General features: G+C 33.9%; 1 protein-coding gene across 10 annotated transcripts in view; it reads right to left on the minus strand.

Moving 5' to 3' along the window:
* XRCC4 (X-ray repair cross complementing 4) overlaps nucleotides 1-13,244 on the minus strand; it is a 317,922-nt gene that overhangs the window by 287,110 nt on the left and 17,568 nt on the right. For all 10 annotated transcript variants that reach the window (XR_013556206.2, XR_009611644.3, XR_013556174.2 and 7 more), the window contains exon 3: nucleotides 9,432-9,607. Coding sequence is in view for 4 of the 10 variants with exons in the window: in XM_060637753.3 (XP_060493736.1) it covers nucleotides 9,432-9,607 (176 nt within the window). In the remaining 6 variants the exon portion in view is untranslated. The remainder of the gene's footprint in view (nucleotides 1-9,431; nucleotides 9,608-13,244) is intronic.

Raw genomic sequence — 13,244 nt, forward strand, 5'->3', positions numbered from 1 at the left:
AAGGAATTTACCATATAATGGAAAAGACACTCAAGTAAATAATTAGTAACAACAAACACTTATGAAATGTTTATTATAAAAAAGGACTGTTCTAGAAAAAATATGCCCACACACACATCTATACACTAATTTATTAAATCCTTACAACCACCCTGTGCTTAACTATTAGTATTATTTCCAAATGATAAACTAAAAACTGAGGAAAAACAATTGAACAAGCTGCCCACGGTCACACCTAGTAAATCCAGGGCTGAGAAGTTAAAAGTCAACTTTTAAAAGTTAAAAACTAAAACCAAAAATAATAAAATGTTATAGAGTTTATAACCTACATATAAGTAAAATGCATGATCACAGTAGCATAACACCCAGAAGTGATATTCAAATATATTGTTGTAGATTCTTAAACTATCTGTGAAGTAGTATATTACTTCAAGGTAGACTGTAATAAGGTAAAGATGTATACTATAAACCCTAGAGCAGGCAAGAAAATAGCATAAAAATGAGTTAAATAAGCCAATCAAAACATAAAATAGAATCATAAAAAATAATTCGTCCAAAAGAAGGCAGAAGAGACAGCAAAAAGGACATAAAAATGAGACAGATTTTAAAACTGTCATTATCAATAATCACATAAAATGTAAATGGTCTAAAAACCCCAATTAAAAGAAAGAGATTGACAAGCTGAATATAAAAAAGCAAAATCCAACTATATGCTTCTTCAAAGAAACCGCATTTAATTAAAGACAAAAATAGTCAAAAGCAAAAGGATGGAAAAAACATCACACTAACCCCTATCAAAAATTAAAAAAAAAAAAAAAAAAAAGAATAGGAGTACTAATGTTTTAAGTAGATTTTAGCTCAAAGAATATTAATGGTTTGAACGTCACTTCATAATGATAAAAGGGTCAAATCATCAAGAGGACATGACAAACCATTAAGGTTTGAACCTTCAAACAAAGATTCAAAATACATGAAGCAAGACTTGATAACACTGCAAGGAGAAGTAAACAAATCCATATTTACAAATGTAGATTTGAACATGTTTTCAGTCATTGGTAGAACAATTAAATAGAAAGTAACCAAGAAAACAGAAAACTTAAACAAGATTAACCACACTGACCTGACATTTAAGGAACAATCCACCCAACAACAGCAGACTATTTCCTTCAAGTGCACTCAGATCACTGAACAAGAGAGACCAGATTCAGGGCCTTACTACACATCCAAGTAAACTTAAAGGCTTCAAGTCATATTATGTTTGCTAACAACAATGGACCTAAATTAAAAACCAGTAACAGAAAAATATCTGGAATATTAAACAACATCAACAACAACAACAAAAACCCACATTGGAACTAAATTATGAACTTCCAAATAATTCATGAGTGGAAAATGAAATCAAAAGGAAACCTGGTAAATTTTCCTTTATTTAAAAGAAATAAAAACAAAAACATGACATACCAAAATTTGTGAAATGCAGTTAAAGCAGCACTTGGTAGAAAAGTTAGATCCTGAAATGCCTATATTAGTAAGAAGAAAGATCTCAAGTCAGTGACCTAGGATTCTATATCGGAATGACAAACTGATAAAAGATTTACAAGACCTACACTTTGAAAACTACAAATGGCCAAGGGATTAAGGAATACTAAATCAGTATTTCTCAACTTTGACACTAATGATGTTTTGGACCAGGTATTTCTTTGTTGTAGAAGCCTGTTCCTCTGCATTGCAGGATGTTTAGCAGCATCCCTGCCTTCTACTCACCTGATGCCAGTAGCAGCTGCTAACTGTGGCAATTAAAAATGTCTCCAGACATTGCCAAATGTCCCTGGTAGAGCAAAATCTCCCCCAGGTGAGAACCACTAACCTAAATAAATGGAGAAAAAGATCTGTTCACAAGATAGAAGACTCAATATTGTTAAGATGTCAGCTCTGTAGATTCAAGTATTCCCCATCAAGATTTCAGCAAACTTATTTGCAGAAATTGACAGACTGATTCTACATCTCATAAGAAAATTCGAAGTATATACAAATTATCCAAAACAACTTTGAAAAAGAACAAAGTTGAAGGACATACACTACCTACAAGAACTATTCAAAACAATTTAGGGTTTGTACAGAGATAAATCAATAGATCAATGGAGCAGACCAGAATCCAGATATAGTCCTATACATACATGATCAAGTGGTTCTCAAACAAAGTAGAAGAAAATTCAGTGGAGAATTCAACAAATGATGCTACAACAACTAAATATCCATATGCAAAAGATGAGCTTCAATCCATATTCTGCACTATAAACAAAAATTAACTCAAAATGTATCACAGACTCTAAATGTAAAACCTAAAATTATAAAACTCACACATGAGAGCTCAAGAGAAAAATCTATGATCTGAAGGTAGGCAAATATTTATTAGACATGGTATCAAAACCATGATCCATAAAAGGAAAAAATTCAACTTCCTTAAAAATAAGAATTTTTCCTCCTCTCCAACAAACAAGAATAAGGTATTCCCAAATCATGTATCTGTTAAAGAACTAGAATGTAGAACATATAGAGAACTCTTCAAAACTCAGTAAAACAAGAAACCCAGTAAAAAATAGGATCTGAATAAATATGTCACTAAAAAAATTATATTGATGGCAAATATCATTAGACATTAGGGAAATGCAAATGAAATACAATTAAATACTATCACATACTCAATAGAATACCTAAAATTAAAAATATGAACTGGAATTTTTCACATCCTGTTGGTGGGATTACAAAATACTACAACCACTATGGAAAACTGTTTATTGGTTTTTTTAAATAGTAAAGATTCACCTGCCATTTAACTCAACTATTCTTTTTTTTTTTTTTAAGTTTATTTATTTTAAAAGAGAGATAGCATGAGTGGGGTAGGGGCAGGGAGAGGGAGAAAGAGAGAATCCAAAGCAGGCTCCACACTGTCAGTGCAGAACCCCATGTCAGGCTTGAACTCAGGAACCATGAGATCATGACCTGAGCCAAAATCTAAAGTTAGACACTTAACCAGTGGAGCCACCCAGGCGCCCCTTAAGTCAACTATTCTACTCCTAAGTATTATCCAAGAAAAATGAAACATTTCCACACAAAGATCACTACACAAATATTCATGGAGCTTCATTTCTTATAGTCCAAAACTAGAAATCACCCAAAAGACCATCAACTGGTGAATGCATAAATTGGGGTATACTCATAAAATGCAATACTACTCAGTATTTACAAAAAAAGGAAGAAAGAAAGAAAGAAAGAAAGAAAGAGAAATGAACAATTCACACAATAACCTGGAAGAATCTCAAAATAATTACGCTGAGTGAATGAAGTCAGACCAAGGTGGGGGGGGGGGGGGACTACCTACTGTAAGATTATATTTATATGAAATTCTAGAAAATGTACAATAATCTATGGTAACAGAATGTGACAGAAAGTGGTTCTATGGGGACTAACTGGGGGACAAGCAGGTGTGGGAGGGGAGAATGACAAAGGTAAACAAAACAGTCTGCTGGGGAAGGAGGATATCATTACCTTGACTGTGGTCAAAGTTTGTTAAATTGTATCAAAATGTGTACTTTCTATATGCACATTATATATCAATAAAGCTGTTATAAAAAACATACCCACAAAAAGATTTACACATCAACGTATACAGCTGCTTTACTCACAGTAGCTGACTACTGGAAACCAACCACACACACACATCTAAAAGTGAATGTGGTATATCTGCACAAGAGAATACTGCTCAAAAATCAAAAGAAGTGAGTTGCTGATATACAACACATTATGATGAATCTCAAAAACATTATACCATGTAAAGTTACATAAAAGAGTTCATAATGTATGGTTCCATTTATATGAAATTCTAAAACAGGCAAAAAGCTAATTTGTAATGACAGAGAACAGTGGTTGCCTGGGGCCAGGAGGGTAGTCAGGGTTTGGGGAGAAAAGGGGTGTAATTGGGGACTGACTGAAAAGAGGCATAAAGGAACTGTCTGGAGTGATGAAAAACGTACATTTAACAGAAAGTACATTTTATCATATGTACATTATACATAAACTAAATTAAAAAAAATTTTTTTTCGGGTATTTAAGACAGAAGCTTAGGGGTACCTGGGTGACTCAATCGTTTAAGCATCAGACTTTGGCTCAGGTAATCATCTCAGGGCTTGTGTATTCAAGCCCTGTGTCCAGCTCTGCGCTGACAGCTCAGAGCCTGGAACCTGCTTCGGATTCTGTGACTCCCTCTCTCTCTGCCCCTCTCCAGCTCACACATTGTCTTTCTCTCTCTCTCTCTCTCTCTCTCTCTCTCTCTCTGTCTCTGTCTCTCTCTCAAAGATAAATATTTTTTAAAATTTTATTTTAATTAAAAAAAAAAAAGACAGAGGCCTAGATTCTATCCTAACTCAATACTTACTGCTTTTCTTAGGAACTTGTTTAAGCCTTCAGCATCCGTTTTCTCACGTATAAACAATAACAAGGTGAAGTGAGTACACGTTAAAGGAAACTGACCGACAAGTAAGAAGCAATATTAATATTATAAGCACTCAAAAGTCCTTCTAGAGCATAATTTTTCCATGTTATTTTCTCCTTCTGTCTTTAGTTTGTTTCATTCCTGAACTACAGAAGAAAAAACTGAAATATAATGACTTTGAGATGAAGGCAAGAAAAAGCAAAAGTTCTCAAAGACGAAATAGTATAACTGAAAATTAATAATCTTCTTAAAGTAAAAATTCTATTGTCTCTTTTATGGCTTGACTAGAGAGTACATACTTTGAGCAGGATTTCTGTACCACTTAGATTACTGATTTAGTTCCCACATTCCAATGAAGTAGGAAAATTATGAAGTCTTTAATATATAAATGGTAGATGTGTACAAGTATTTCTATTACAGAAATAAATACTATTATTTTTTTTCAGGCATTCAAAGAACACATTTCCAACCCATACTCTCACAAACCTGAAAGCAATTACACTTTTGACAAAGTCTTTGGCAGAATATCATATAAAGGCTCAAATTCTGATATTTCATCTGGAAATACCCATTTGAATCCAAAGTCCCCAAACCACAGGGACACATGACAATTATACAGGATTTTGGACTGATGTTTTTACAAACCACTTTGGCTGCTTTGGGCGAACTTATTGTACTTCATTTTTATATATCTGAAAATGAAAATTAAATAGCTATAGGGAAGTTGTGTGAAGTTAGAATGCATTTTTTATTTAAAAAGTTACAATACATAGCAAGATACAAATTAGCCTGTACCTTGCTAGATCTTGCAACATTTTTTGAACTAAAACATGACTGAAACAATTGTTTATAATGAAAATGCTACAGAAATAACCCTGTAACAATAAAAGTGAAACCGTCTAAATGACATATCAATCTCTCATAAATGTTAACATGCAGAAATTGTTAGTTGCCCCTCTATCTCTACCTTCCCCTTTTTACACGGTAATGGAAATTACTGGGCATAGAACACAGCTGACGATCACATTTCACAGATTTCCTTGCAGTGAGATGAAGCTTTGTGACTTAGTTCTGGACAATGGGATGTAAGCAAAAGTAATGTATGCAACTTTAGGTCATGGCCTTAAAGAAAATACACACGCTCTTTATTTTCTCCTTAACTCAGTCCTATTGCCTAAAAGATGAACATAACAGCAAAGCTACAGCAGCCTTCTTGGACCAGTAGATAAAAACTGTCTGTTAAAAATGGCAAGGCGGGGAATGCCTGGGTGGCTCAGTTGGTAGCTCAGTGGGTCCAGAGTCTCTCTCTGCCTCTCCCCAACTCGCTCATGCTCTCTCTCTTTCTCTCTCTCAAAAACAAACAAAAAATAAAAATAAATAAATAGTAAAAATGTCAAGGCAACAGGATTTAAAAAAGACTGGGCCTCCAACATCAAAAAGCCATTATATTAACCCAGGACTGCCCATCTGTATTTTTTAATCAAAGAAAAACAAACCTCAAAGGTACTTAAGTTGTCAAATTTTCAGCCTAAACTGTATCCCAGCTTCTGATCATGGGGGCAGTGGAGACAAAGAAAAAGGAATAAAAAATAAACTTTACTATAATTCTAAAAGAGACCCGTAGCTAATTCTCTTTTGTGTGTGTGTGTGTGTGTGTGTGTGTGTGCGCGCGCATGTGTGTATTATGTTTAATTGTGCTTCAAACCTCATGGCTTTCCTTCATTAGGGCTATTTTTAGAGCTATAAAACCGCAGTATGTTAGATGACCTGTAATGAACCCAAGAAATCACTTTAAACCTTTATAGATGAGAAAACAGAAGTATGAGCAAACAAATAATAAGCCCAAGGTTATTCTTATCAAAAATTATTAGATTTTTTTTTTTGTGGCTCATAAAAAAGTTTTTTCTGAAGAAAAAGAGCAAGTTATGAAAGGAAAAAAGGAAAACATTATTAACTAAGATGTATCGTTTGCATGACAAAGAATATACTGCAAAATCAGGAATTGCAAATGGCAAGAAAATAACAATGACTTATGAAGTATAAGAAAAATCTCTCCTGAATGGGGGCTACTACTTATAATGAAGAGATGAGTTCTAAATACTTGCATAATATGTTTTCATCTAGAATAATCTACTGCCAACAGAAAAATATTGGTGATAGGGCAGGAAGGGTACCAGAGGTTTGTACTGTGTGGAGAAAGGTAATGTCTAGCTCGTCATTCAACATTTATTCCAATGGCAATTAAGTTAAAATAAAAACACCTATGTTATCTTTAAAGAAAAACTAATTAGAGCATAAATGAAATTTTGGGTGTTATGAGCTCAAAAGGAATCTCATGACAATTATGTACACACTCCCTCCAAAAAAGGTATATAACATCCACATTATACATTTTTAAATATTTCATTGCTTTGGATTGACAATTATTTCACTCTGATAAAACACAAGATAGTATTTTCAAAAACTCACATATTTTTGAATACAAAAATCAGCGATTACTTTCTTTAAAAAATTTCCCTCTAAAAAGATTTTTGTAAAAGAATATTTTATATAAATTTCAAGTAAGTCTTATATGACTGAATACCCAAAATGTTCAAATTATGCAGTGATCTCTAGCACAGAATTAAAAACATAAAACTTCTTGAACTGATGGGAACAAATGCCTAAAAACCATGACCCTGAGAGGTATAAAACTGGTAGTAACTGTACTTAGGATTCATGGGATATCCTTTGCACTGGGAGAGTAACCTTATGACAACAAACGACAGGATTCACTACAACTCTCTGGACTGAATCTACATTCATTCTTTTCTTCTAAGTATAAGAAGACTTTGGCCACAATCGGATGTCTGTGTCCATCAAGCAAAGGATTACAAATTCCTTTTAAATTTTTACATCATCCAAAGCACTATAACCCTTAAGAAGGATTCTGCCATGTGTCCGATTGTCCGCATATTTTTGCCAGCAGATGAATTTACAAGGTATTGTCACTATGAAATTCAATTTCAGAAACACATCCTGAAGCACTGGAAGATTCCCATGGCAGTTTGGCCAAATGAACTTGTAATTTTCATCTGCATCCATAAGGCTGACCACAGCACCACAAACTGAAAGTTACACTTCATTCAAATATCCAAAAATATCTTTCAAGTATGCCAACTCATGAAAAAACTCATGAAACTCTTCTGAGAGCACCATTTCTTTTTCTCATAAGCAAATTAATAGATGAAAATTAAGGAAGCAGTTATCTAGACTACAGTGTAGTGCTCTAAGACATATCCTGGGACATACTGGTAATCTCTTATTCTGTTTCCATTTCTTGAGAAAACCTGTTGAAAAGGTAGCGTTTCAAGGTTTTCTCTCTCTCAATAAAGTTGATTATATCCAAGGCGGTAACCAAGACACCTTTTAGGATAATTGTCACAGTTTTTAATGCTGATTCATGTCAAGCCAATTGTAAAAGACATAGATCATGAATCCTTGAAGTTCTTTCTTCACAAAAGCAGCAAAATCAGATGTACTTCCAAGTACTCCATCCAAATCCAAGCAAACCCCCCAAGTCAAATACAGCAAAAGCCTTTCAGGCTTCCAATAGGTAACTCACAATCTTGGAATTTCTCACGCATCAGTGTACATAGAACAGATAAAAACCAGAAACTAGCTACATGAAATAATGTCAGTCATTACACATGAATGCTTGTTGAATGGGAAATGGTACTACTCCCAATTTGATGATAATCTGCTTCAAAGTATCAGAAGAAAAAGCCGAGAGCTCTTTTGAACATAACATCATTTGATTGTGCTTCGGTCATAGGAAAGAACACTTTGCAATAAATAACAAAATTTCAATAGTCAGTTCAGACCTTACCTAACCTATTTTAGATGATCATTTTAAGGACCTCAGCATGTTGAAACTTACATAAATTGGATAAGTAGAAAAAGTATGTATCTTCTAAACAGAAATAATTACCGAAGCCAGTCTCTCTGTGTTATTCTCTATAGGTTAACATACATTTCAAAATAATGATTCCATCTGTTGCTTTACATGTTTCTCTAATTGGTGAAATCCCTTTAATCATTCTGAATTAAAGAGTCATTTTAAAGGAATTTTTTTAACTCAATTTAGTTCCAGCACAAATTGCCAATAACTGTCTCTAAACATAATGGGCTAAAAATTTCCCTCCCTGTATTCTACTATAGACGTCGTATCAGAATGATAAACCACTGGTCAAAAGCAAATAATTCAATCTCTAATTATACCATAAACTTAGGTACAATATATAAACAGTACATTTTGATGCATATGTTTGATACAGAAACCACCCACTTTGATCTGAATTGGTACAGGAACTAAAGAGGACAAGTAGCAGATATTCTTGTCTGTAAAGCATGTAAGCCTTGAAAAACTTGGGTTGAAATTTATTCCTATTTTAGTATTTCTAAGTTTGATACATAAATAAAATACCTTAATTCCCAAGGACATGTCTTACTGAACTTAATTTTTTCAATTTGTAATTTCAAATACATTCTAATGAAGTTGAGAATAAGTCATCATTATTAAATATTCATTGGAAAATACATATTCTTTCTTAAAATCAGTATTTTCCAAAACGTATTACAATAAACTTTGCCTCAATGGTCCAAAGCTTCTGACCCCACTTTTCAGAACTATTGATTCATGTAATTATCTCTATTATCCTTATTTTTAAACCATTAGCAACTAAATACATTTCCTAATAATTATTTTTCACAATTAATTAATATAAAGCATTTAATGACTATAATGCTGAATGAAGCATTCTTCCAACTTGGAAACAAAGTACTTTTCAAACTCTGATTTCCTAGGTATTCTGGTAATAATAAGCTAGTTACTTAGAAAATTCCTCAGTAAATGCTCTGACATTTTACCACTTACAGTATTATGGAAAGTTTTACTTACTGAAACATCTTTCAGGTTTTTCTCAAAGGAGAAATGACAAGACTCTTTAGAAAAATCAAACTTGTACGCATCAGCTGGTCCTCCTCCTGATATCAATACTTTCCTCAGTTCATCAACATATTTCTCTTTTTCCATTGCCATGTCATCAGCTTCTTGAGAAATCTCTGATTCGGAAACTATGGGGGACAAAAATAAGTTTCAAAATGAAAAATAAATTCCTAAACATGAGAACATACTTGATTACCTGTTGCTACTAATTTATCACTTATGTTACAGAAATTTAAACCAAAGGTAAAACCAATCCCCATATCACACGTTTTTAAGTAAAATTATACCATTTAACTGAACTAGCAATTTTTTAAAATGTTATTATTTACTTTTGAGAGAGAGAGTGTGTGTGAACAGGGGAGGGGCAGAGAGAGAGGGGCACAGAGCATGTGAAGCAGGCTCTGAACTGACAGCAGACAGAGCCCAATGCGGGGCTCGAACTCACGAACCATGAGATCATGACCTGAGCCTAAGTCAGACGCTTAACTGACTGAGCCACCCAGGTGCACCTGAACCTAGTAGTTTTTAAGAAATATGTTAATTTAGCCTCAAATCTCATCTGAAAAACATTAGACTCCTTGCATTTTTTTCTGCCCTCAAATGAAATACATGCATTGTAACTTACTAGAAAAACTACCATCTTGTATACCTGCTCCTATGCCAAAGTCAGATAAATTATTCCTTATGATGATTAATACGCTCAGTATTTTACATCTTTCTTGTGTCAATTATTAAAGAGATAAAATAGTCTATAGCCTATTTTTCACTCACATGGGCTGAGTCAAATTAAAGTAAAAATGGAGTTCATTCTTCTCATCTCGTTATGTGCCAACTATAAAGAAAGTGGATGAGGCAAGTGATGAGGAAGAAAAGAGAAGGGAATTAATATTTATTGAGTGTCGCCTGTGTGACATACAGTATATTACAGATCCGGCTTCCAATTCTCTCACCTAGATATATTGAAAGCTGATGCTCTATTCATCTATAGAAATTGTTACTTCAACAATTATATCCTAGATATCTAGAATATTCTAGATATTCTCTTTCTTTTTCATAATATCCTGTTCCACACCCTTCCTTTAAATATTGGAAGGCTTTAAATATACTTAAAATCTCTTTCAGATTGGTCTCCATGCAGGGTTCTTAGAGTATTAATTCCATTTCTACTACCTGCTTACACATTCTCATTCTGGTTTTTGCCTTTCAAGCTTTGCAATGTTTGAACAAGACTCTCCTCTAGCCAGAGTTTCATCTGATCTGGGAAACAGAGGTGGCCTTAAATGAAGGTTGCTAGTTTAACTTTCTTGCAGTCTGTATAGGCCTTAACAGCTCCGGACCAGTTTTGAAAGTTACCTTCTTCACTTGTTTTTTACATCTGAAGCAGAGAGTTCAAACGTAAATTCCCCACCCCTCATTCATACGTAACACAGGCTTAGGGATCTGATTTTTGTAGATTTTTTTTAAGTTTATTATTTATTTTGAGAGAGAGAGTGGAGGGCGGGGAAGAGAGAAAGAAAGAGAGAGACTCCTAAGCAAGGTCTGTGCTCAAAGTGCAGCCCCAGTGGAGCTCAACCTCACAAAATCAAGAGTCCGGAGGCTTAACTGACTGAGCCACCCAGGCGCCCCTGATTTTTGTTCACGCTTTTATTCACTCATAGCTCTTAGTGACTGGTCTGATTCTATGTTGCATCTTCAAACCAGAGAGTAGCTTTTTGTTTTTGTTCTGTTTTTCTTTTTTAGGATGATTTCATTAACAGGATAACTTTTCAGTTTCCTTTCTTGACATTGAGAGCGAGTTCCAGTTCCTTGAGAGGCCTGCACTCTCAACATTCCGCCCCACTCAGGTAGTGCAGTCACAATCATTTAGACACACATCTAGTTCAGATATTCCATGGACCTATAGTTAAGTTCTAGTTCCCATTAACCACTTTGGTTTCCCGATACCTTTTCGTAGATGGCACCGGGGATTTCCCTTTATTACATTCTAAAGCTGCAACGTGTCTTTTTGCTTTTCAAATTACAAGATTTAACCTAACATTTGTTTGAAACATGTGTGTGGTTGGATTGTTTCCTGTGTCAATTCAGGCTACTGCAATGATGAAAGACTCATGTGGTCCCATCTTTTTATATTCAAAGGTTACATTTATCCATTTCATCCCTTATAACACTGATAGACGTTTTCATTTCTCAAATGCTAAAACTGAGTCTCAGAGCAAGTAATGCTCTGTGGACACAGAGTAGATACGTGGTCAAACTGGGGTTCATACTTACCGTCTCTCTGCTTGTTTTGTTTTGTGGTGAAGCAGATACAGGACACTGGAAAAACTATTTCTTTCCATGATATTAAAAAAAATACATTAGTATGATATACTACAGAATATACTACAATGGAATCTTTACTAAAGAATCTCCAAAAATTTAACATGGATTTTCATTCCACTGGTCTGAATCCTATCAAGTGTGTCTGGAAGCCTCATGACAGGCAATGAAGAAAAGAGTTTGAAATATCTCCATATATTTTTCATTACCCTTTTTTGGTAAGTTCTGATATTAAAATATGAATGTTAACACAGACTTTGAAAAGAGGTAAGAATACAGATATTTTATATTCTTTTAAAAAATATTTTATGTTCTTTATGTGATTTTACAGCTTCTAAAATACTTTCATATATTTTGTCTATCTCTGAAGCAGAGGCAGATTTAAGATGATCACCACTATCAAATCTAACTGACCTTCTAAATACCCTATTGGTGCTTCTGAAAAAAAAAAAAAAAAAAAAAAAAAACATAAAAATAAGAAGACAAATGCTTCCTTTTAAGGAATAATTTCATATTTTATAATTTTGAAGTTATAAAGACCTAGGAAGAGAAAATATTTCACAGAGAAATAGGAAATACATCTGTAGAAACCATCTTTAATGCCACTACAGAAAAAATTTATAAGAAAACACAAAAAGAAAATTATGTCTACTGATGAAACATCCAGTAAAAAGCATTCTAAATTTCATTAAAATGAAAAGATATCTACCTGAAAATATTTCAGAGAATTTATTGATTCAACTCTCTTATTCAAAACAATACTTAATCAGCATCTACTATGTGCCAGGTAACATTCTACACACCAGGGACAGAGAAAAACGCCAGCCTTATGCAGCCTAGATTCAAGTGCTAACATCTTAGGTATTCTCTTTGATATTCTCTTATGTTATGCCACCTGTGAAATGCTGTGATGATTATTGTTATGGAACATGCCATTTTTGAGGAAAAAAAAAAAAACATGAAAGGAAATTTTCTATTTACACTTCCCCCTTTAAAAACTGTGAGAAAAAAATTCAGAAAAAAATGTACTTGAACATGTCCATTAATGGTAAATGTGATATTCTGACTGCCTATTTAAAACTTCAATCCCGGAAAAACTTGGTCACCAGTTTTGAATTTTGTGCTAAGAACATCTGGAAGAAGCACAGCTGTAAGCATTCAATGTTCCAAAACCTTTGGTGACCAAAAAGAAAAGCCATGGAAATAATAAAATTCAGCAAGGATACAGCTGAACCACATAATAATGGCATAAAAAGGGAGCAGGCCAACATGACCAAAAACCAAGGAATTGTTCTCAGACATGTAGGAATCAAGAAATCATCATTTTAACACTATTTGTGGGTAGATGAAGATGTAAATAAGGAACGAAGATTTTTTTCTTTTGGATCCTTATGTATAAGGAACCGAAGACCGTGCATATCCTAGGTTTGTGTCAGTGCTTCGAAG

The sequence above is a fragment of the Panthera onca genome, chromosome A1, assembly GCF_046562875.1.
Source record: "Panthera onca isolate mPanOnc1 chromosome A1, mPanOnc1 haplotype 2, whole genome shotgun sequence".
NCBI lineage: Eukaryota > Metazoa > Chordata > Mammalia > Carnivora > Felidae > Panthera > Panthera onca.